Source organism: Mus musculus, chromosome 4 (genome assembly GCF_000001635.26).
Source record: "Mus musculus strain C57BL/6J chromosome 4, GRCm38.p6 C57BL/6J".
NCBI lineage: Eukaryota > Metazoa > Chordata > Mammalia > Rodentia > Muridae > Mus > Mus musculus.
Window position 1 is genome coordinate 112,998,553 of NC_000070.6, and position 26,158 is coordinate 113,024,710.

Genomic DNA, 26,158 nt, shown 5'->3' on the forward strand with positions numbered 1-26,158 from the left:
GCAGAAGATGGCCTAGTCGGCCATCATTGGGAAGAGAGGCCCCTTGGTATTGCAAACTTTATATGCCCCAGTACAGGGGAATGCCAGGGACAAGAATTGGGAGTGGGTGGTTAGGGGAGCAGAGTAGTGGGAGGGTATAGGGAACTTTCAGGATAGCATTTGAAATGTATATAAAGAAGATATCTAATAAAAAAATAAAGAAGTTATTGAGGTAAGTCTATGGCAAGCAAATGTGTTTTTCTATGTAAAGCGTACCATTTTTCATTCCGGAGTTAGGTGTGCTCTGAAATGCAGGTTCCCTTGAGACTTCATCCCAGGATTTCTAGTTGTTGCTAATAGGCCTTTCTTGCCAGTGTTACATGGCCTTATGATTTCTAGGCATCAATCCTCCCTATAGGGAAGATTTCCTGTACAGTCATTATGAAGATCTACTTTGATATGATATTGTTGTGTACATGAGTTAGATTTGATAATGCCCAATAGTAATTTTATAGAACTATTACACTGATACACTTAATTTAAAGACTCCTTTAGAAGAAAAGCTGAAAATAGATCTCTTTAAGTCTTCATGTGTCTCCTGAAGTTTGTACAAGGAACATAAAGCAGACGGAGGAAATTAGGATCAAGGCTAATATTCCATCTAGATTCAGAATGAGGACACTATCTTGTCGCTAAAGTTCCAGTACTAGGAATGCCCAATTCATAGTGGGCACAAAGACATAAAATGAATAACGTACAAGTTTATATATGCAAGACTTCAAAATAATAGGACACAAGGCAGACACTTTTTTTTATGAAATCATGGTAACTTATGACATAAAAAATATTGCTTTAAACTTTTTTGATTTTTTGAGATAGAGTTCCTCTGTATAGCCTTCGCTGTCCTGGAACTCACTCTGTAGACCAAGCTGGCCTCAAACACAGAATCCACCTGCCTCTGTCTCCAAAGTGCTGGGAATAAAGGCACGTGCCACCATTTCCCAGTTTCATTTAAACTAATAATGAATTCATAGCACTAGAAAACAGTTAATAAACATTTAGTCAGGTAGTAATCTTATTATCAAGACATGTAAACATTTCTGCTGTACCTCCTTAAACCTTATAGACATATGACAGGTACTATTGCCTTAATGACTATGAACAAATGGAATATAAAACTAATTAAAAACATATTTGATCATTTTTTGTAATTACATGTTAAGAGCTACATTATATTTATGATGTAGCCTTATCTGCTTCATCCTTTATTCATATTCATGTATGCATATGTGCCTCCTCTCTCTCTTGCTCGCTTGCTCGCTCGATTGCTCTCTGTCTCACTCTCACACTTTTTCCTTCCTTCCTTCTTTCTTTCCTTATTTCCTTGTCTGTTCTACTGGCTTTTGAATTGGTAATGAAATCTTAGCATCTATCCTGGCCAATGAAGTTTCAGGGTCAACATGAAAAGAAGACAAGTAACTGAGCATCTTTTTGCCTACTGCTTCCATGAGAAGCTAATTGCTAGAAGCCAGAAGCTTTTGGCACCTGAATAGCAAGAGAGAGTTAAATTGCAAGAACTCAGCAGGTTTTAGCACACTCACCACTTCATACTCCTTAGGTGCTTGTCTCAATTTACTCTGCCATGTTGAACCTGGTCTTTGACTGTCCTACACAGTGAAGTTTGTTTTACAGAGGGTGGACAGCATCTTAGAAGACTCACTGCCGTCCACTTCAAGAAAAGTCAGTTGGTTTTGGAGTTCTAAAAAACACTAATTTTAGTTCATAAAAGAGTATGTATACTGCATATAAAATTGTCAACAATTGTACCAATTATTTAATTATGAAAGGCACTGTTACTTCAAATGTATGGCCATGAAAGATGGTAAACACTTCTATCCATCTACAGTCTAATCATATTTTGTAAGTTTCTTGGCCTCCAATTTTTAGGTTACTCTTATTTCAGGGATTCTGTGGGTATTGCACCTTTGACAGTTCTCAGTCTGTAGTATGATGTGTGGCTCATTCACACACAGGCTTAAAGAGAAACAAAGTGGTTGTAGCCGGCTCAGCCTACTGTTCTGGTCCTAACATTCCCTGATGTGCACAGCAGCTTCTTTTCTACATCAGCTATATCTGGTTATTGAAATATGAATAAAAATCTTCACTTTTTTTCTCTATTTACTTGGAAGAAACATTTACCACATATGCTGGAGGCTGCAGGGGTGGGGGTGGGTTCCGGGGAATGCTAACCATCACCATGAAAATCTCAATAATTTCCCTATGCTCCTTTATCAATTATGCTTTCCATGAATTACTTTTCAGGCTTTAAGGCATCCTATAAGCTCAGTGATATATAGTATTTGATATTTTTTGAATATGTCTCTAGCAATTCAGCTGTCACATTTGTCTTTGGGCGAAACTTGCATACCATTTGTCTACCTTGTCATCTATTCATCATATCCTGATGGCCTTAACTTCTTATGAACTAAACTGTAAAAATAATGTAATCCATTAGATCTGTCAAAGTATTTTCTACATCTCAAAGAGTACACCACATCATGGGACTCAGCAAAAATAATGAGGTTCCAAGTCAGAATCAACTTATCTTTATATTTGAGTTTCTGCCAATGACTTGCAACCAGAATTGTAACCTGTGCTCTTAACACTTACTCTATGACAATTTTGCTTAGTGATAACTATTTTTTGCTCTTGTCTTCATAGCCCTGATAATGATGGAAATCATGGCCAGAGTTAGTTAAAGGTTCTAAATTTCTCCTGTATGTCAGTCCACCCAGGCTGATGTCCATGTATTTTCTCAGGTCATATAAAATGGATAATCATATTACTATTTCTACATCAGGAGTACCACATTGTCCCATGTGTTCTCATAGCTCATAACCTCAAAATCCAGCTTCTGAGAAATTCACTTTTATTTAAATATCTTCCCAATTTTCAACACTTCAGATAAAGACTATTGCCAAAATATCAGAAATTCTTTGCCTTTCTAGTATTGATATTGAAAATCATGCTTGATATGAATATTCTATCATGGTTATCATGTACTCTTATGCCTTCTTATTGGAATATATTTTGAAAGTGGATCCTAAATTTTTATTCCAAAACAGGTCTCCTTTGCACAGTTCTAACTTGTTCTCTCTTTTCAAATATGTGACATCGCAAGTAGATCTCTTCTTAAACTGTTCCTCCAAATACATTTTCTTTCAAATCTCAGAGTAGTATTGTGAATAGTAGAATCCTAGTCCAATTATTTTCTTACTCTTTCATTTCTATGGGAAAGTTCTAGGTGGTAATGCAAACAAGCCTCCTTCTCATGATTTATCATATAGAGTAAAGGCATGTGACTGCTTAAAGTGGTATCTTCAGATTTTCTTTTATGATTTACTATCAGGTATTACAATAGTGAACTGTTCATTTGAGTGCACCTAAATAATTACTGAAATAGTGAAAATTCAGTAATGAGGCATTATACCTGATGCCAAATAAAAAAAAATTTCCACACTAAGAACATTATTCCAAAAGAATGCCCTACTCTGAGGTATCTCACCCTTTGTTACATGATTCATAAATTGTCACGTAGTCCATGGAACTAACAATACCTAAAAGAGGATGTTCTTTTCATATCACATGGGAAAAGTTGCAGATATTGAGTTCGATCTTCACAACTGCCTTATCTTCAAGTAGGTTATACAAACACTGCCTATTTTTAAGAGTAGTTAATAATTCCTCTGAAAATAGTTTTCAGTAGACAAAAGGCATCCAGGAGAGACCAATGATTCCATGTAAGTCAACTTTCTTGAACCAAAGAGTTTATTTGGTATTGCTCACATGATTATGGGTAATCATGTGCCTGGATGATTAAACATTAGATTGTTAACTTGCTATATATTTCTCTGCTGTGTGGATATGGACACAAAGAATTTTCATCTTACAATTCCCTCATAGGTTTGAATGGGAAACACCGAGGTTGAAGTGGTTTCAACTAGACTGAATAAAAAGGCAACACCAGCTTTTTGAAACAGGTTTATCAGAAGCTCGACCAGCAAAAGCAGAGAATATAGGATGAAAACATGGCAAAGGTATTCAGAAACATTCATTCCCAATAGCTTAGATGATGGACATACTGCAACCATTTGAGGACATCTAGAGCAAGTAGACTGTGAGATATAAGTATGCCAAGAATATACATGCTTTTGAGAATTTTATTTTTGTGGCATACATATATCACATACAGTGATAAAATTTTAAATATATTTTCATAGAGACTTATTATAATAATTAGCAATTTGAGCTCTTCCCTGCCCCCCAAAATCATTTTTCTCCTTGTGTTTTAGGTTCTATTTACCTTCCCAACAATCTTGTTTTTACATTAATATTATACATATATAACAACTTACATCTATGTAAACACTCCAATCCTTAAGGTGGAAAATCATGATATCTGTAGTTCTGCCTTATATCAGTTCAAATATTAATTTTCTGTTACATTAACCTTATGTCATAAAAACGACAATTCTATGGTTTATAGATGAATTCAACACCATCATGCGTGCATACCATAATCTCATGTACACTTTTGCAATTATCAGTTTACAGACATCAGTTATTCTCCCATGCATAGACACATTGAATTGAGTTATATCAATCTTTCATTGTTGGCATAGTGGAGTAGTGTGTTTTTCCTTAAATATTTACTTTGAAGAATCTGTGTCAGAAGCTGCCAACAAACTATCATCCATGCAATGAAAACTATTGGATTGAGAAAATTATCTACAAATTATTTGCAGTGGTTATGTAACAAAATATTGACATATAGTTGAACTCTTTAACATTCCTAGTAGAACATTTCCCTGATATTGTCTTACAGGTTAAGCATTGATATAAGTATGAACAATAAGGTAAAAATTTCTTTATTCTACTCATTAAAGCAATAGTAAAAGATCAGTTATTCAAAACAATTACTATTAATTACTTAGATAATACCTAAGGTAAAGACATTCCATTGTTATAATGAACATATTCGTTGAATAACTCTATCCTCAGTTTAAAATCTGTTAACATTCTCAATTTTCCGTATTTGTTTTTATAACAAATGCAGGGGATTTCATGAGCTGGTAGACACCTCTGTGTCTTTGGCCTTTAGTTTCTCTTGTACCAGATGGACAAGCTTCTATCATGTTTCCATTGTCAAGGACCATTGATCTATCCATATGAGCTTGTGTGTTAGCCATTTCAGGGTAAGGATATTGGCATTTCAGTCATGCCTCCTCCTTTAACTTTGAAAATCAGCTCCTATTATGCCCTGTGTTTGGGTGTTGGCAAAGCCTGGGGTTATTTTTGATGATAGATATCAATATCTTTGCCAGTAGCATCCAACATTTCACCCTAAATATCTCACATGCGGTTTCTAGTTCATAGGAATACTAACCCAGGTAACCCTCCATTGGAAAAGATCCCTTCCTCATAACTTTATGTGCATGGCATCTACATAAGATCTTAACTTTCACATTGGACCTTCTTTTACCACACATTTAGTTCATTCAACTCTTGCTTTTATCTGTGACCACTTTCAACTTCCTATGAGCTTGGTAAAACCCTCTTAAATTTGTCATTCGGAATTTCAAGATTTCTGTGAAATCAAAGTTACAAAAGTTCCTCTTGCCACCAACCATCCTAATTCAGTACCTTTTACAAAACTTTAATTTTGGCCAGTGAACATTAACAACTGAAAGCTAACAAACTTTCTAGTACTTACAAATAATCCTGTTCTTTCTCCTGAAGCAACTTTGGCCTAGAACTAGGGACCTAGTAGCATCTGCTTAATCCTAGAGATTTTTTTAGATTGTATCTTTATTTTGTCACATACAATGGGTTTAATTTCTCTTTGAAATTGTCACTGATCATACCTGGATTCACAATGGAACTCCTCAAAATCAATCCTATTTTTTTCAACAGCATGGATTTGGTCCCTGTGGGCAAGAGACCATAAAATCAATTAGTTATTTTTATGGCATTTAGTCCTATGGGTTTAGAGTAAGAAGTTGATCTGTTCCCAAGTCTAGATAGAGCAGCAGTGCCTGCAATAGCATGCATTAGATTTACCTTACTTCTTTGAGGTATTTCTGCCTGCTTCTTATTCTTTATTGGCTGACAAGAGGCAAATGACCTGTCCCTCCAGATAGGTAACTATGCTATTTTCTAATGACATGAAAAGGAGTTGTGTGTCTCACTCCGACCTACAGTCATAATTTCAATAGTAACCCAGGCCTCATCAAATGAACACACCTAGAAGGGTAGGTAATCTTTCTGATTTATAGCTTTGACAACCATTGCCCTTAGAGATGCCTTGATGGCAATTGGGTTAAAAATGGCCAAATTTCCCATATTAAAAGCACCAGACATTTTGAGACAGGTGCCCTATGGTGGATTATTCACAATATCTTTGCATATGACCATGTTCCTGCAACTGAATCACTAGGCACTTAAATATAAGATATCTCTATGTATAGGATGACCTAGTTTATTATCGATACACATATCAGAACTAATATCGGTTGTATCCCACTCTACATATCCATAGATTCTGTCTGGGCCTTTATTCATCTATGAACTTGATTTTCATAAGATATTCACATTTTCAAACACCAAGGTCCCTATCCAAACCTGTCTTGCATCTGGTTATCATAAAATATTGTTCACTGCTGAGACCAGCAAGCAAGTGTGTTTTCTCAAGGTGGCCCTCCATTTTCCATAGCAGTAATGGGTACTCTATGAGATACAGGGAAACAGACTTTATCGCAGGATTGCTATTTGCTGCTGGTATGGCTTGCCTGCCACTATTATATAAATTGATGTTCTTGAGCCTCCCTATTAGGCAGATTTGCTGCAAGGTCAATATAAAAATGTACTTTGATGCAGTAAAGCTGTGCCCATCAATTTGATCACATCATTCCAGGTAATGATTTTATAGAACTCCTAAATTTATACATGTAATCTCAAACCTCCTATTCAAACAAACAAACAAACAAACAAACAAAAAACCTAAAACGCTGTAAATAGAGCTCTGTCAAATTTCAGGTGCCTCATGCTAACTTCAGAAAAAATAGAAAGCTAGCTTAGAACAAATTAGGATTACAGGTACTATTCAGTATAGATTAGAAATCAGGCCACTATTTTGTCACTAAAGGTCCCAAACTAGGAGTGGGCAATTTATTGTAATTGTAGGCACAAGAACAGAAAATCAATGATGGACTACTTTTCCTATGCAAAACTTCAAAATAATAAGACACAAGGGAAACAATTTGTTTCTTGACAAAACCATGCTGACTTACGATGTAAAAATTATTGCTTTAAACTTATAACTATGGGGCTTGCAAAAGCAGCATTGGTTCAAATGTGTGGGCATTTGAGATGATGAATTTATCCATGTAAAGGCCAATCATGTTCTCCAACATTCTAGGTGTTGTAATTTCAGGTATTCTGTGGATATTTCTACCTTGGGCAGTCATCAATCTGTGGCATATTGTGCAGCTCATTCCTGCACAGGCCAGAGGAGAAAGAGAGATTATAGCATGCTGAGCCTATTGCACAGGCATTGATATTACCTGAGTTGCACCAGAGCTTCTTTGCTAAATCAATGATAATGTTTTATTGAAAGATGATGGATGAAAAATTTCAAGGGGGTGTCTCAATGTGCCTGGCAGAAGCACATATCACATATACATAGAGGGAATTACTGAACTTCACCATGAAAGGCTAAATAATTTTCAATGCTATTTTATTAATTACATTTTTCCTGAAAACTTTGTCAGACTTAAAGCCTCCTATAAGATCACTGGTACACAGCATTTAATATTTTAGTCAAAATGTCTCTAGAATGCCAGCTATCACATTCATCTTGGCTGAATCTAGCAGACCATTTTTTTCTACCTTTGCCTCCAAGTATCCCATCTTGTTTGCATGAAATTTAAAGAATTCAACCTAAATAACAATGTAAATCATTAATATCTCTCAAAGCGTTTTTGATCTCTTAAAGATCACATCATACCGTCAGGTTCAGCAAAACTGAAATACAGAACCAGAATCAAATTAGCTTTATATTTGGGATTCTATAAAAACGTATAAACATCATTATAACCTGGGCACTGAACAGCTCCTCTATAACAAAATTGTTTTTTGATGCCTATCCTTTTATTATTGTCTTCCAACCTCTTATAGTCATAAGGAAATATGCCTGGAGATAGTAAAGGGTTCCCAGTATTGATGAGTCAATCATTTAGATGGATGTCCTTGTATTGCCTCAGCCCATGTTGAATGGATAGTCATATTATTGTATCTTCTGTTCTGTGGTAACCACATTGTCCAATGAGTTTCCATGCCTATGGATTTGAGAGACTGGTTATGAGAAAATGCATTTTAATTTATAATTTTCCAAACTTCAAAAGTTGAAATACAGAATATTCCCTGAACATCATAATTTCTTTGACTTCTAGTACTGATCTTGAATATCATGCTTGATTAATATAATCTATCATGGTTACCCGGTGTTCTTATTCCTTCTCATTTGAATATATTTTGAATATGGATTATAATAATGGATTATAATATTGGATTATAATACTTATTCCAAAAGAGGGCTTATTGGCAATTTTCTTTTTTTGTTTTTTGTTTTTTGTTTCTTGTTTTTTGTTTTTTGTTTTTTGTTTGTTTGTTTGTTTGTTTGTTTGTTTGTTTTTCTAGACAGGGTTTCTCTGTGTAGCCCTGGCTGTCCTGGAACTCACGCTGTATTGGCAAATTTCTAACTTGTTCCCTTCTTCCATATACGTGAATTTATAAGCTAATATCTTCCTCCCACTCTTTTTATTTCAAATCCTAGATTACTGTTTTGCATAGCAGAATCCCTTACCCGGGATGAGTGACTCCAAGGAAGTCAACTTTGGGGAAAGCAATGAGTTTATTTGGTATTTCTCATGCAAATATGGGGCCAAGCTTAATGAATTGAGACAAGATGATTAAAATTTAGATAGCTGTATAGCTGTATAGTACACTGTATCATGGGTATGGACAAACATTACTCAATATAGAGCTCTATCACTGACTTGAATGGTAATACACATAGTTAAAGTTGTTTCATTTATTCATATAATGGCAAATCCAGCTTTTTTTAAAATTTTTTTCGTTTTTTGGTTTTTTGAGACACAGTTTCTCTGTGTACAGTCACTGGCTGTCCTGGAACTCACTCTGTAGACCAGGCTGGCCGCAAACTCAGAAATTCATCTGCCTCTGCCTCCCAAGTGGTGGGATTAAAGGCATGTGCCACTATGCCTGGAAACTCCAGCTTTTAAAATAGCATTGTCTAAAGCTCCGCCAGTAACAGCAAATAATATAGGGAGAAAATATGAATAAAGGCATTCAGAAACATTCATTCCCTATTCCATTTATGATGGCCATAATGCATCCATTAACGATATCTAGATAAAATTGATAGGCTCTTATCAGAGAGAACACTGGAAAGAATGTACTTGAGTTTGTGGTTTTTATTTTGGTGGCCTACATATACCAATATATGGATGAATTTATTTAAGATATTTCCATGAAGACATAACACGATAAATTGCAGTTTGTGACCCTGACCAAATTTTTCTCTGTCTATTGGGTTGTCTTTAACTCTCAAACAGTATTGGTTTTTATATTAATATCATACATATATAAAAATGCACTTGTATCTATGTAAAGTTTTCAATCAAAAAAGAGAAAAAACATGATGTTAGCTGTTCTGCATTATATAAGTTAAAATATGAATTTTATACTGAATTCACATCATGGCCTAAAAATGAAAATTATATAATTGGGAGTTGAAAGAAACATTACATTGGGAAGATAAAGGGAAGGTGGAGCAGAAATTTAGGAAAGAGAAGAAGGAGAAAATGGAAATGGGAGAGGACACAGAGGAAGTGGCAGAAAAAAAGCAGTGCAGAAACAAATGGTCTGGAGAATATACAAGTTCTAAACAGTGAAATAGATGTAGACTATGGGAGTATAGTGGTAGATCGGCCCAATCTAGGCACAGAGTATATATTCATATTAATTGCATTGTGTTTTCATTGCTGGAGCATTTTTGGGTTGGAAATTTACTCCAACTAAATGGCACCCCACATATTGATTTGAACTAAACTAACCTAAGATAACAATTCCCTGCCTCCAAGGCATGAGTGGGTCGTGTGCAGCAATGTAGGCTGCAGCAGGCAAGACTCAAACGTGGCTGGTTTTGAGGATTTACTGAGGATGGTATAGAGGCATCTACACAGCCTTTCTGTGTTCATGTCCCCCTATCCTTCACACCCTACCCTGTCTCCCACATGCAAAAAAAGGGACACAGACAATGTGGGTCTTTTTACACTCAGCTCCTCCCTGAGAATAAAGAATCAGGTAATAAATGTACAAGGGCTCTGGACCAGAAAATTCACTGTTATAAAGAGAGAAATATAACTTTTGGTACTTAAATATGGGAAATTTCACCTGCAGTTCTGAAATAGATGGGGAACATTAGCCACTGACTCCAAGTAGAGAGAGTGGTAATAATCACCTGCTATGAACGGGTATTAATTAATAGAAGACTGTGGATCCAGGTAGAAAGCATAACAGATAGATAGTATAATATGTATTAATTAAATAAATGTCTTTGGCTCAAGATAGAGAGCATAAAAAATAGATGTTATAACAGGTTGGCTGCACTAGGTGTGGAGAGCTTAACAATTAAAAACTAGCTGTTTCCTATAGGCAGATATTAGTGAAGGTTTGAAATAATTGTTTTAAAATTGTATAAAGATATATTGCTCTAATAATTCTTACATGATATTTAAATTTTGTCTAAAATGGGCTCCATCGGAATTTTGGTTTTAAATCCTGTTTTTTAAAGTTGCCTCTTATAAGCATGTATAAATAGATCTGTGAATCAATTTAATAAGAACTGCAGGAGACTCATATTCTCTACCATTGTCTCCACAGGAATGTGGGATTAATATCCTGATGTGACAAATTAGACAGGCCCCAATAGGCTGAAATATGTGTGATTTTGAGTATTACGGTTGTTTTATTGTTATTTTGGGACAAAGAGCTAACTACAGCTTTTCTTGGTTACCAGTTGAAGGATAGGCTGATCTTGGGGAATAGGTTTTCTCTTTGTGTTTTTGGAAATGGTGTTTAAACTTTTTAAAGCTTCCAGGGTTATATGGATCATATTTGATGGAGGGAGACTCCCTGAAGAACTAGATTCTAGAGAATAAAATGTTTATCTTGATGATACTAAAGTTTTCTTTTGAGATTTATATATTACAGAATATACAGCCTTGGTGAATTTCATTGTAAGACATGCTGAACTGATGTGCCTGAACTCCTGATGTTCTGGTTTTTCATCCAGATCCATTCAGGACACAGAAATCAGAGACAATCATTGGTGTGGCCTACTTAAGGCCAACAAATTTCCCCATTTCCCTACTTTTCCTCCCCCTACAAAATTATCTCAGCCCCCATATTCAGCTTGAAGCAGTTATGAAGAGTCTTCATCTCAGTTCTCTAGTCTTTAGGACTGGGGTAATATTGGTTTTCTTGGAACCTAAAACTTTTGAAGTGTGGAACATAGACCCAATCTTTCTGTTGCTATTATTATAAAAAGATCAGAGATGTTTAAGCATGCAAGTTAAGGGCCAAATAGGACATTCATGTCCCTGAGTTTATTGTTAGGGTGTTTTCAGTTATTTTAATCAGAAATGCCTGAGAGTAAGTAACAGATAAAAGTCCAGAGTACTTCACATAGATATTTGGTTTTCAAAAACATCAGAACTCCACTGGATGTGAACTTTATTGTTAATTATTTACTTGTTATTTACATTAGTTTTCCCTGACTTGGATTCAAAAGAGTAACTGAGCATCTTTGAGTTACTCTAGTTGTGGCGAAACAGCCACTAGGAAAAAATTGTCTCATTTCATCTACAGACATAATACTGTCCAGAGAAAGGACACAATTATAGGTTAAGACATCTGGATTATGCCAAGACAGAGTATGCTAGTCCTAAATATGCCTGTTTCTCTCAATTTGTCAGATGACCCTGTCCAGTAGTCTGAAGATGGATCAGCTAAAGTGTTGAAATAAGGGGCTCCCCAAGTGATCAGCAGTTTCTATAAATAGACTAAAGTTTGAAGCTGTGTTATGCTTCCTATATATTTAATATCATTCATTCTTGGACTTCTGATGGTATTGAAAAACTAAACACTTTCCTAGCCAACCCAGGATTTTTACATTGCGAGGAATAGGCTTAAGAGAATGGTTTTCAGATGGCATTCAATCTAAAGCCAAGACATAACCAGATGTAGAATTATAGTTCCAAGTAAGAATAGATGACAGAGTTTCTATTTAATTAACAAAGATGATGCACTGGCTGTTAGGTCCCTTGTACTTTATAAATTACAAAATGATAATAGTTGTGTTCAATTATGTCTGACATAAAATAGTCTTTCAATTGGTCAGAAAGGGGTAATTTTTTTTGCATAGCCATGGGCTGATTATATTTGATGTTAATTCCATTCTCCTTGAGGGGTTGTGAACAAAGAATGAGTCAGCACTCATGTGATTTCCTGTAAACCTTCCTATCTTAATTTGTAAAATAAAGGGAAGCTGATGACTGAGTAGATATAGGGAAGGTGGTGTGGAAAGTTGGGGAGAGAAGAAGGGGAAAATGGAAGAGGGGGAGGATATAGATGAGGGAGAGGAAGAAGAAATGCAGAGCAAAAGCATATGGCCTGGAGAAAACACAAGATCTAAAGGGTCTTATAGATGGGGAGGGCAGTAGTGTAGTGATAGATTTTTCCAATCTAGGCACAACACATCTATTCATGTAAAATTGAGCTTCTTTTCATTAACTGGGCACATTTGAATTGGAGAATTAATTCAACACATTACTATTTATGCATACCATATTCTCATGTACAGGGGCTTATTTACGTGTTCAGAGACATCAAATACTCTCCCGTGCATGGCCACTTTGAATTGCTGTATATCCTGCATTCAAAGCCAGCAAAATGAATTGCATACTCTTTCCTTAAAGATTCTTCTGAAGTGTCTGTGTTAGAAGCAGCCAAAAAACTTCCATCCAAGTAATGAATAATCAGGCATTGACAAAATTATCCACAAAGTATTTCCAGTGGTTTTTGAACAAGATTTTGACATGGTGAAAGACCTTTCAACCTTCCCTATAGAAGAAGTCATCCTTTAGTTCTTTTCATGGAGTAATCATTGTTAAAAAAAAGAGACAATAAAGAAAACCTTTCTCTTTCTAGCTCACTAAAATGGACAGTAAAATACAGCCCTTTAAATCAATTGCAATCATTTCTTAGATAAGAACGAAGGTAAAGGAAACAAAAGACTGTAATGGAAATGATCATTAATATTGAACACTTCAGCTCTAAAATTTATTAACATTCAAAGTTTTTCCTTTCACTTTTTCATAACATATGCAGGGATTTCCCAAAAAGTGGCAGAATCCTCTATATACTTTGCCTCCAGTTTCTCTTATAACACATAATCAATCTTTCATATTTCCTTTGTCTACAGACATTGATCTACTAATACAGGCTTGAGAGGTAACTATTTCTGTGGTAGGATTCTTGGCATTTAAGCCATTGATCGTCCTTTAAATTTGGTATCTCTTTTCAGGTTATGTCCTGTGTTTGTAAAATAATAAAAGCCTTGGGTTGTTTTTGAGGTTATATATCAATAATATCAATAACTTTCCCTGAATCCTCCCTATTTCCTGCTACATTCATCGTGGTACATTTCTTGTTTCATGTGAATATTTACCTGTGTACCCAAATATTGGGAAATATCTAGACCCCATAAATTTATATCTCTAATTCTCTGATTTGACACTTAAACTTTGTCTCCCACATATTAAACTTAACACTCTTTTTGTTTGTTTGTTTGTTTGTTTGTTTGTTTATTTATTTATTTATTTTTGTTTTTTATAATTCCTGGTAAATTTCTACTACCTAAGAACTTGTTATAAACCTTTTAATTTGGCCAGAATATATTACAAAGTTTCTGGAAAGATTCATAAGCTCCTATTTCAATCAAGCCTCCTATTTCAATCCGATTTACTTCTAAATTTTAATTGGCCTTTGATAGAGAAGAGCTGAATATTTACACATTTTCTCATACTTCAAAACACTCTTGTTGGTTCACCTGTAGCAGAATTTCATAGCAGCTAGGGATACAGTGGCATCATGAAAATCCCAATAATACCATTAAATTTTATTTACACATATTTTCACAAACCATGGGTTTTAATTCTATTTTGAAATCTTAATCGTTCATACCTATATCCACACTGGAACTTTGAATACTTGATTGAATAATTTTCAACAGCCACTCCTTTGTCTCTGTAGGCAAAATACCATATACTGAATAGGGACAAAATATAAATAATGGCATACAGAAACATTCATTCCTTACTGCTTTTATGATGGCCATACTGCATCCATTGAAGACATCTAGATTAAGTGGATAAGCTCTTGTCAGAGAGAAATTTGGAATGAATGTATATGAGTTTATGGTCTCTATTTTTGTGGCCCATATACATCACATGTGGGGATGAATTTATTTAAGATATTTTCTTGAAGACATATCACAATAAATTGCAATTCTTGACCCTCACCAAAAAAAAAAAATCATTTATCCCTGTCTATTGGGTTGTCTTTAACTCCTAGACAATCTTGGTTTGTATATTATCATCACACATATATAACATGGTACTTGTATCTATGTTGTCTTCAATCCAAGAAGAGAAATTTCATTATATCTGTTGTTCTGCAGAATATAAGTTAAAACATTATTTTCATGTTGATTTCACCCCATGGCCTAAAAATGATAATTGCATGCTTTGTACCTGAGTGAAATATTTTATTGTGAACATAAATGGAAGATTCTGTAGACAATACCATTAATGTGGTAGCACTCTTGGCATTTAAGCCACTGATCCTCCTTTAAATTTGGTATCTCTGTTATGATAATGTCCTGTGTTTGTAGAATAGGAAAAGCCTTGGGTTGTTTTTGAGGATATATATCAATATCTTCCCCTGAAGCCTCCATCATTTCTCCCCCTACATTTCATCATCGTGGTACATTTCATATCTCATGGGAATACTAACCTGTATACACCAATGTTGGGACATATCTAGTCTCAATAAATTTATGAGCATATCATAGATATAAGACCTTCAATTTGAGACTTCTTCCCAACATATTAAACTTAACCCTTTTTATTTCTTTCTTTTTTTTATTTTTTGGAATTCCAGATAACTTTCTACTACCTACAAACTTGTTGTAAACCTTTTAATTTGGCCATGCTATATTACAAAATTTCTTGGAAATCAAAGTTTCATAAGCTCCTATTTCAATCAAGCCTCCTATTTCCAATGACATTTACATCGAAATTTTATTTGGGCATTGATAAAGAGGAGCTGATATTAACATATTTTTTTGTACTTCCAAACACTCTTGTTCTTTCACCTATAGCAGAATTTCATCACAGATAAGGATGCAGTGGCATCAAGGAATTCCAATAATACCTTTAAATTTTATTTAACAACATTTTCACAGACCATAGGTTTTAATTTTATTTTGACATCTTCATTGACCATACCTAGATCCACACTGAAACTTTGAATACTTGATTGAATAACTTTCAGCAGCATTTTTTTGGTCCCTGTAGACAAAGACCATACATTGAATTAGTTTCTATTATTTTCATATCATTCAAGTTTGGGGGGATAGAGTAAGATGTTTATATATTTCCATGTCTAGAGCACCACTGATTAGCATAGCATATATTAGAACTTCATTATTTTAATGAGTTTTTTTTGTCTGCAAAATCTTTCCTAGAAAACAAAGGGAAATGTCTTGCATTTTGCACTGTGAGGCCTCCAGCCATGTCCTCATTTCATCTTCTCATATCATGAAAATGTGTTGTTTATATCACTTGTACCTATGCTCTTTGTCCCATTGGTTAGCTTATCTCATAAAATAAACATAACTGGACTTTAAATTTTTATTCAGATTTATACCTAGGATAACCATTGCCATAAAGATACCTTGCTCACTATTATGTTGCATCTGACCTAAGTTCCCACAATAAAAGCACCAATCATTTTGAGACAAGATACCTATTTCAGATTCTATGCAATATTTTTTTGCAAAGGAACATATTTCCTACAACTGGATCTCTAAATATGAACCTCAAAGTTCTCTAGGTATAGGATTATCTAGTGTAGTACCAAGATACCTTTTAGAATCAATATCAGTTGTATCCCCATCCATTACACCATAGGTTGTGCCTCAGTTATTAATGCTCTAAGTACTTGATCATTCACAAGGTATTCAGATTTTCAAACATCAAGATACCTATCATAACCTGCCTCACATCTGGTTATCATATGATTTTGTTCATGGGTGTGAACAATATTAATTAAATATCAGTGAAGATTTCTACAGAGATTGTATAATCTTTTCAAATAAGATAGGAATTTTCTTTGCTCATGAAGCTTTTCCCGAAGAAGATAAAGCTGCAAAGCCACATTTTCTTTCTATTACAGCATGGTCTAATTGAGTCTGAATTTGGATTTTAGAATATTGCACTTGAATAGGTATCTGCTCTCTGAGGATCATCATTCTACTTGGTTGGCTTCATGGATCAGTAATCCCAACTGGTACATAGTATTTGATATTTTAGTGAAAGTTTCCCTAGCATGCCAGATGTCAAGTTCATTTTTGGGTGAACCTATCAGACTTTTTTTTTTTTTTACCTTGTCATCTATGTATCCTATCTTGGTTGAATTAACTGTTTTCAGAATTATAGCTAAATAATTGTGTAAGTCATTCAGATCTGTGCAAACCTTTTCGCCCCTTCAAATATCACACATACTACTGTTGTCAGCAAACTAGACAAAGTTCAGAGATGGAATCAAGTAGGCTCTATATTTGGAATTTTCTAAACAACTTATAAACAGCCTTGTATCTTGGGCACTGAACTGCTCTGCTATTACACAATAAATTTTATGACTATCCTTTTTTCTATTGTTCTCCAACCTCTGATAATTAAAAGAAAACATACATGGAAATAGTTAAGGGTTCCCACTAACCATGAGTCAATCCATCCATATGGATGGCTTTATCCTGCCTTAGTCCATTTTTTAAAATATTTTTATTAGGTATTTTCCTCATTTACATTTCCAATGCTATCACAAAAGTCCCCCATACCCTGCCCCCACTCCCTTACCCACCCACTCCCAATTTTTGGGCCGGGCATCCCCCTGTATTGGGGCATATAAAGTTTGCAAGTCCAATGGGCCTCTCTTTGCAGTGATGGCCAACTAGGCCATCTTTTGATACATATGCAGCTAGAGTCAAGAGCTCTGGTTACTTCATAATGTTGTTCCACCTATACGGTTGCAGATCCCTTTAGCTCCTTGGGTACTTTCTCTAGCTCTTCCATTGGGGGCCCTGTGGTCCCCCCGATAGCTGACTGTGAGCATCCACTTCTGGGTTTGGTAGGCCCTGGCATAGTCTCACAAGAGAGAGCTATATCTGGGTCCTTTCAGCAAAATCTTTCTACTGTGTGCAATGCTGTCAGCATTTGGAAGCTGATTGTGGGATGGATCCCCGGATATGGCAGTCTCTAGATGGTCCATCCTTTCGTCACAGCTCCAAACTTTGTCTCTGTAACTCCTTCCATGGGTGTTTTGTTCCCAATTCTAAAAAGGGGCAAAGTGTCCGCATTTTGGTCTTCATTCTTTTTGAGTTTCATCCGTTTAACAAATTGTATCTTATATCTTGGGTATCCTAAGTTCTTGGGCTAATATCCACTTATCAGTGAGTACATATTGTGTGAATTCCTTTGTGATTGGGCTACCTCACTCAGGATGATGCCCTCCATGTCCATCCATTTGCCTAGGAATTTCATAAATATATTCTTTTTAATAGCTGAGTAGTACTCCATTGTGTAAATTTACCCCATTTTCTGTATCAATTCCTCTGTTGAGGGGCATCTGGGTTCTTTACAGCTTCTGGCTACTATAAATAAGGCTGCTATGAACATAGTGGAGCATGTGTCCTTCTTACAGGTTGGGATACCTTCTGGATATATGCACAGGAGAGTTATTAGGGGATCCTCCGGTAGTACTATGTCCACTTTTCTGAAGAACCGCCAAACTGATTTCCACAGTGGTTGTACAATCTTGCAATCTCACCAACAATGCAGGAGTGTTCCTCTTTCTCCACACCCTGGCCAGCATCTGCTGTCACCTGAATTTTTGATCTTAGCCATTCTGACTGGTGTGAGGTGGAATCTCAGGGTTGTTTTGATTTGCATTTCCCTGAAGATTAAGGATGTTGAACATTTTTTCAGGTGCTTCTCTGCCATTCAGTATTCCTCAGGTGAGAATTTTTTGTTCAGCTCTGAGCCCCATTTTTTAATGGGGTTATTTAATTTTCTGGAGTCCACCTTCTTGAGTTATTTATGTATATTGGATATTAGTCCCCTATCTGATTAAGGATAGGTAAAGATCATTTCCCAATCTCTTGGAGTTATTTTTTTTTTTTTGTCTTGTTGAGGGTGGCTTTTGCCTTGCAGAAGCTTTGCAACTTCATGGGGTCCCATTTATCGATTCTCGATCTTACAGCACAAGCCATTGATTCAGGAATGTTTCCCCTATACCCATATTTTCAAGGCTTTTCCCTACTTTCTCCTCTATAAGTTTCAGTGTCTCTGGTTTTATGTGGAGTTCCTTAATCCACTTAGATTTGATCTTAGTACAAGGAGATTGGAATGGATAATTCACATTCTTCTACATGATAACTGCCAGTTGTGCCACCACCAATTGATGAAAATGCTGTCTTTTTTCCACTGGATGGTTTTAACTCCCTTGTCAAAGACCAAGTGACTATAGGTGTGTGGGTTCATCTCTGGGTCTTCAATTCTGTTCCATTGGTCTACTTGTCTGTCACTATACCAGTACCATGCAGTTTTTCTCACAATTGCTCCATAGTACAGCTTTAGGTCAGGCATGGTGATTCCACGAGAGGTTCTTTTATCCTTGTGAAGAGTTTTTGCTATCCTAGGTTTTTGTTATTCCAGATGAATTTGAAGATTGCCCTTTCTAATTCGTTGAAGAATTGAGTTGGAATTTTGATGGAGATTGCATTGAATCTGTAGATTGCTTTTGGCAAGATAGCCATTTTTACAATGTTGATCCTGCCAATCCATGAGCATGGGAGATCTTTCCATCTTCTGAGATCTTCTTTAATTTCTTTTTTCATAGACTTGAAGTTCTTATCATACAGATCTTTCACTTCCTTAGAGTCACACCAAGGTTTTTTATATTATTTGTGAGTATTGAGAAGTGTGTTGTTTTCCTAATTTCTTTTTCAGCCTGTTTATCCTTTGTGTACTGAAAGGCCATTGACTTGTTTGAGTTAATTTTATATTCAGCTACTTCATTGAAGCTGTTTATCAGGCTTAGGAGTTCTCTGGTGGAATTTTTTGGGTCACTTATATATACTATCATATCATCTGCAAAAAGAGATATTTGGCTTCTTCCTTTGCAATTTGTATCCCCTTGATCTCTTTTTGTTGTCTAATTGCTCTGGCTAGGACTTCAAGTACAATGTTGAATAGGTAGGGAGAGAATGGACAGCCTTGTCTAGTCCCTGATTTTAGTGGGATTGATTCCAGCTTCTCACCATTTATTTTGATGTTGGCTACTGGTTTGCTGTATATTGCTTTTATCATGTTTAGGTATGGGCCTTGAATTCCTGATCATTCCAAGATTTTATCATGAATAGGTGTTGGATCTTGTCAAATGCTTTCTCTGAATGTAATGAGATTATCATGTGGTTTTTGTTTTTGACTTTGTTTATATACTGGATTACTTTGATGTATTTCCATATATTGAACCATCCCTGAATCCCTGGGATGAAACCTACTTGTTCAGGATGTATGATTGTTTTGATGTGTTCTTGGATTCATTTAGTGAGAACTTTGAGTATTTTTGCATTAATATTCATAAGGGAAATTGGTCTGAAGTTCTCTATCTTTGTTGGGTCTTTTTTTGGTTTAGGTATCAGAGCAATTGTGGCTTCATAGAATGAGTTGGGTAGAGTACCTTCTGTTTCTATTTTGTGGAATAGTTTGTGAAGAACCGGGATTAGATCTTCTTTGGGGGTCTGATAGAACTATGCACTAAACCCATCTGCTCCTGGGCTTATTTTGGTTGGGAGACTATTATTGACTGCTTCTATTTCTTTAGAGGATATAGTACTGTTTAGATCATTAACCTGATCTTGATTTAACTTTGGTACCTGGTATCTGTCTAGAAACTTGTCCATTTCATCCAGGTTCTCCAGTTTTGTTGAGTATAGCCTTTTGTAGAAGGATCTGATGGTGTTTTGGATTTCTTCAGGATCTGCCGTTTTGTCTTTCTTTTCATTTCTAATTTTGTTAATTAGGATGCTTTTCCTGTGCCCTCTAGTGAGACTGGCTAAGGGTTTATGTATCTTGTTGATTTTCTCAAAGAACCAGCTCCTCATTAGATTGATTATTGGAATAGTTCTTGTTTCCACTTGGTTTATTTCATCCTTGTGTTTGATTATTTCCTGCCATCTACTCCTCTTGGGTGACTTTGCTTCCTTTTGTTCTAGAGCTCTCAGGTGTGTTGTCAAGCTGTTATTTTGTGTGCTCTCTCTTGTTTCTATTTGGAGGTACTAAGAGCTATGACTTTTCTTCTTAGAAATACTTTCATTGAGAAAACAGGCCACCTTCCTGGTGAGTGCACAGGGATCCGCCAGCCGGAGAGGTTTGTGCCTCAGGCCCTGATGGCGGGAGTCTCATTGGCTCCAGGACTCCGAGGAGGGCAGGCTGCACGGGAGACAGTGTGGAATACAGAGGCCAGCCACTTCTGGGAGAGCCACAGAGCTTCTGAGGCAGCGCCACCTTCGGCTCCAGACAACCAGCCACCTTCCTGGCCAAAGCAACACAGCTTCTGGGAAAGATCCTGTTTTGGGCCTTCATCTTCAGCCAGCAGGAGGTCCAAACACCAGATAACTGTGCACCTTCCCTGAAAGAGGAGAGCTTGCCTGCAGAGACTGCTCTGACCACTGAAACTCAGAGGAGAGAGCTAGTCTCCCACATCTGCTGATAGAGGGTAACAAAAGCAACAGAGGAACAATCTCTAAACAAAGACAACTATAACAACTAACTCCAGAGATTGCCGAATGGCGAAAGGAAAACGTAAGAATCCTACTAACAGGAACCAAGACCACTCACCATCATCAGAACCCAGCACTCCCACTTCGCCCAGTCCAGGACATCCTAACACACCTGAAAAGGCAGACCTGGATATAAAAGCATTTCTCATAATGATGGTAGAGGACATAAAGAAGGAATTTAAAAACTCACTTAAGGAAATACAGGAGAACACTGCTAAAAAGTTACAAGTCATTAAAGAAAAACAGGAAAACACAACCAAACAGGTAGAAGTCCTTATAGAAAAACAGGAAAACACATCGAAACAGGTGATAGAAATGAACAAAACCATACTAGACCTAAAAAGGGAAGTAGACACAATAAAGAAAACCCAAAGTGAGGCAACTCTGGAGATAGAAACCCTAGGAAAGAAATCTGGAACCATAGATGCCAGCATCAGCAACAGAATACAAGAGATGGAAGAGAGAATCTCAGGTGCAGAAGATTCCATAGAGAACATCGGCACAACAATCAAAGAAAATGGAAAATGCAAAAAGATCCTAACTCAAAACATCCAGGAAATCCAGGACACAATGAGAAGACCAAACCTACGCATAATAGGAGTGGATGAGAATGAAGATTTTCAACTCAAAGGACCAGCAAACTTCTTCAACAAAATTATTGAAGAAAACTTCCCAAATCTAAAGAAAGAGATGCCCATGAACATACAAGAAGCCTACAGAACTCCAAATAGACTGGACCAGAAAAGAAATTCCTCCCGACACATAATAATAGAACATCAAATGCACTAAATAAAGATAGAATACTAAAAGCAGTAAGGGAAAAAGGTCAAGTAAAATATAAAGGCAAGCCTATCAGAATTACACCATATTTTTCACCAGAGACTATGAAAGCTAGAAGAGCCTGGACAGATGTTATACAGATACTAAGAGAACACAAATTCCAGCCCAGGCTACTATACCCAGCCAAACTCTCAATTACCATAGATGGAGAAACCAAAGTATTCCACGACAAAACTAAATTCACCCATTATCTCTCCACGAATCCAGCCCTTCAAAGGATAATAACAGAAAAAAACCAATACAAGGACGGGAACAACGCCCTAGAAAAAACAAGAAGATAATCCCTCAACAAAACTAAAAGAAGACAGCCACAAGAACAGAATGCCAACTTTAACAACAAAAATAACAGGAAGCAACAATTACTTTTCCTTAATATCTCTTAATATCAATGGGCTCAACTCACAATAAAAAGACAGAGACTAACAGACTGGCTACACAAACAGGACCCAACATTCTGCTGCTTACAGGAAACCCATCTCAGGGAAAAAGACAGACACTACCTCAGAGTGAAAGGCTGGAAAACAATTTTCCAAGCAAATGGTCTGAAGAAACAAGCTGGAGTAGTCATTTTAATATCGGATAAAATCGACTTCCAACCCAAAGTTATCAAAAAAGACAAGGAGGGACACTTCATACTCATCAAAGGTAAAATCCTCCAAGAGGAACTTACAATTCTGAATATCTACGCTCCAAATGCAAGGGCAGCCACATTCATTAAAGACACCTTAGTAAAGCACAAAGCACAAGTTGCACCGAACACAATAATAGTGGGAGACTTCAACACACCACTTTCATCAATGGACAGATCGTGGAAACAGAAACTAAACATGGACACAGTGAAACTAACAGAAGTTATGAAACAAATGGACCTGACATATATCTACAGAACATTTTATCCTAAAACAAAAGGATATACCTTCTTCTCAGCACCTCACGGGACCTTCTCCAAAATTGACCATATAATTGGTCACATAACAGGCCTCAAAAGATACAAAAATATTGAAATTGTCCCATGTATCCTATCAGACCACCATGGCCTAAGACTGATCTTCAATAACAACATAAATAACGGAAAGCCGACATTCACGTGGAAACTGAACAACACTCTTCTCAATGATATCTTGGTCAAGGAAGGAATAAAGAAAGAAATTAAAGACTTTTTAGAGTTTAATGAAAATGAAGCCACAACATACCCAAACCTATGGGACACAATGAAAGCATTTCTAAGAGGGAAACTCGTAGCTCTGAGTGCCTCCAAGAAGAAACAGGAGAGAGCACATACTAGCAGCTTGACAACACATCTAAAAGCTCTAGAAAAAAAGGAAGCAAATTCACCCAAGAGTAGTAGACGGCAAAAATAATCAAACTCAGGGGTGAAATCAACCAAGTGGAAACAAGAAGAACTATTCAAAGAATTAACCAAACAAGGAGTTGGTTCTTTGAGAAAATCAACAAGATAGATAAACCCTTAGCTAGACTCACTAAAGGGCACAGGGACAAAATCCTAATTAACAAAATCAGAAATGAAAAGGGAGACATAACAGCAGATCCTGAAGAAATCCAAAACACCATCAGATCCTTCTACAAAAGGCTATACTCAACAAAACGGAAAAACATGGACGAAATGGACAAATTTCTGGACAGATACCAGGTACCAAAGTTGAATCAGGATCAAGTTGACCTTCTAAACAGTCCCATATCACCTAAAGAAATAGAAGTAGTTATTAATAGTCTCCCAGTAAAAAAAAGCCCAGGACCAGACGGGTTTAGTGCAGAGTTTTATCAGACCTTCAAAGAAGATCTAATTCCAGTTCTGCACAAACTATTTCACAAAATAGAAGTAGAAGGTACTCTACCCAACTCATTTTATGAAGCCACTATTACTCTGATAACTAAACCACAGAAAGACCGAACAAAGAAAGAGAACTTCAGACCAATTTCTCTTATGAATATCGATGCAAAAATCCTCAATAAAATTCTCGCTAACCGAATCCAAGAACATATTAAAGCAATCATCCATCCTGACCAAGTAGGTTTTATTCCAGGGATGCAGGGATGGTTTAATATACGAAAATCCATCAATGTAATCCATTATATAAACAAACTCAAAGACAAAAACCACATGATCATCTCGTTAGATGCAGAAAAAGCATTTGACAAGATCCAACACCCATTCATGATAAAAGTTTTGGAAAGATCAGGAATTCAAGGCCCATACCTAAACATGATAAAAGCAATCTACAGCAAACAAGTAGCCAACATCAAAGTAAATGGAGAGAAGCTGGAAGCAATCCCAATAAAATCAGGGACTAGACAAGGCTGCCCACTTTCTCCCTACCTTTTCAACATAGTACTTGAAGTATTAGCCAGAGCAATTCGACAACAAAAGGAGATCAAGGGGATACAAATTGAAAAAGAGGAAGTGTAAATATCACTTTTTGCAGGTGATATGATAGTATATATAAGTGACCCTAAAAATTCTACCAGAGAACTCCTAAGCCTGATAAACAGCTTCAGTGAAGTAGCTGGATATAAAATAAACTCAAACAAGTCAATGGCCTTTCTCTATACAAAGAATAAACAGGCTGAGAATGAAATTAGGGAAACAACACCCTTCTCAATAGTCAGAAATAATAAAAAATACCTTGGTGTGACTCTAACTAAGGAAGTGAAAGATCTGTATGATAAAAACTTCAAATCTCTGAAGAAAGAAATTAAAGAAGATCTCAGAAGATGGAAAGATCTCCCATGCTCATGGATTGGCAGGATCAACATTATAAAAATGGCTATCTTGCCAAAAGCAATCTACAGATTCAATGCAATCCCCATCAAAATTCCAACTCAATTCTTCAACGAATTAGAAGGAGCAATTTGCAAATTCATCTGGAATAACAAAAAACCTAGTGTAGTGGCTATTCCTGGTTGTCAACTTGACAATATTTGGAATGAACTACAATCCGGAATTGGAAGGCTCACCAGTGACCCTTATCTGGAGGCTTGGAGATCCTTATCTGGATCTTGGTTTGAAGATCTTGAGCCATAGTGGCTATGGATTCCAGAAGATTGAATCTCCGAGTTAAGGAACACACCTTTAATCTGGGCTATGCCTTTCATCTGGGATTAAAGGTGTGGTGGAACACACCTTTAATCTGGGCTACACCTTTTGCTGGAGACAATATAAGGACATTGGAAGAAGGGAGTCTAGCTCGAGCTCTTGCTCCTTCGCCTGCTTGCTGCGTGAGACTGAGTAACTGCTAGATCCTTGGACTTCCATTCACAGCTGCGACTGAACAATTGTTGGGAATTGGGCTGCCTACTGTAAGTCATCAATAAATTCCTTTACTATTTAGAGACTATTCATAAGTTCTGTGACTCTAGAGAACCCTGACTAATACAGAAGTTGGTACCAGGAGTGGTTCTAGAGTAACAGAAGTACAAGGATGAATCTTTTAAAATACTGGAATTGGCTTGTTGATCCACCAGCACTTTCAAATATTGAAACCTCTCCAGATTCTCTCCCTCCTGGGAGCTCAGAGAATTTTGAAGACCCATGGTTGAAACTATATTCCGAACTTAAAGAAGCTAATGACCTTGATTTTCTTAATGAATTAGGTGATTCAGTGCACAAAGCTTTCTACAAGATGGGGAAAAAATCGGAAAATGATTTTACTGGCTGGCTGCTCTTAGTATCTGTGGAAAAAATGATGAATGAAAGGAAGGAGTTGTGTGATAAAATCGAAAGTCTCCAGACACAAGTAAACGATCTCAAAGTTGCTAAGTGTGTCCTTGAGGAGAATCTTCTCTCTTGTAGCAATAGAGCTCAAGTTGCAGAAAATCAAACAGAAACTCTCATTGTAAGGTTGGCTGAACTACAGCGAAAATTCAAATCTCAGCCTCAGAGTGTGTCGACAGTTAAAGTAAGGGCTCTAATTGGCAAAGAATGGGATCCTACAACATGGGATGGGGATGTGTGGGAAGACCATGTTGAAGCTGAGAATTTTGAATCCT

The 26,158-nt window shown here is 36.4% G+C and overlaps 1 protein-coding gene across 1 annotated transcript in view; it reads right to left on the minus strand.

Moving 5' to 3' along the window:
- Skint6 (selection and upkeep of intraepithelial T cells 6) overlaps positions 1-26,158 on the minus strand; it is a 482,358-nt gene that overhangs the window by 193,937 nt on the left and 262,263 nt on the right. Inside the window, exons 21-23 of the mRNA NM_001103199.1 lie at positions 15,693-15,755; positions 14,368-14,430; positions 5,904-5,966 (exon numbers count right to left, since the gene is read on the minus strand). Of these exons, the coding sequence (NP_001096669.1) occupies positions 5,904-5,966; positions 14,368-14,430; positions 15,693-15,755 (189 nt within the window). The remainder of the gene's footprint in view (positions 1-5,903; positions 5,967-14,367; positions 14,431-15,692; positions 15,756-26,158) is intronic.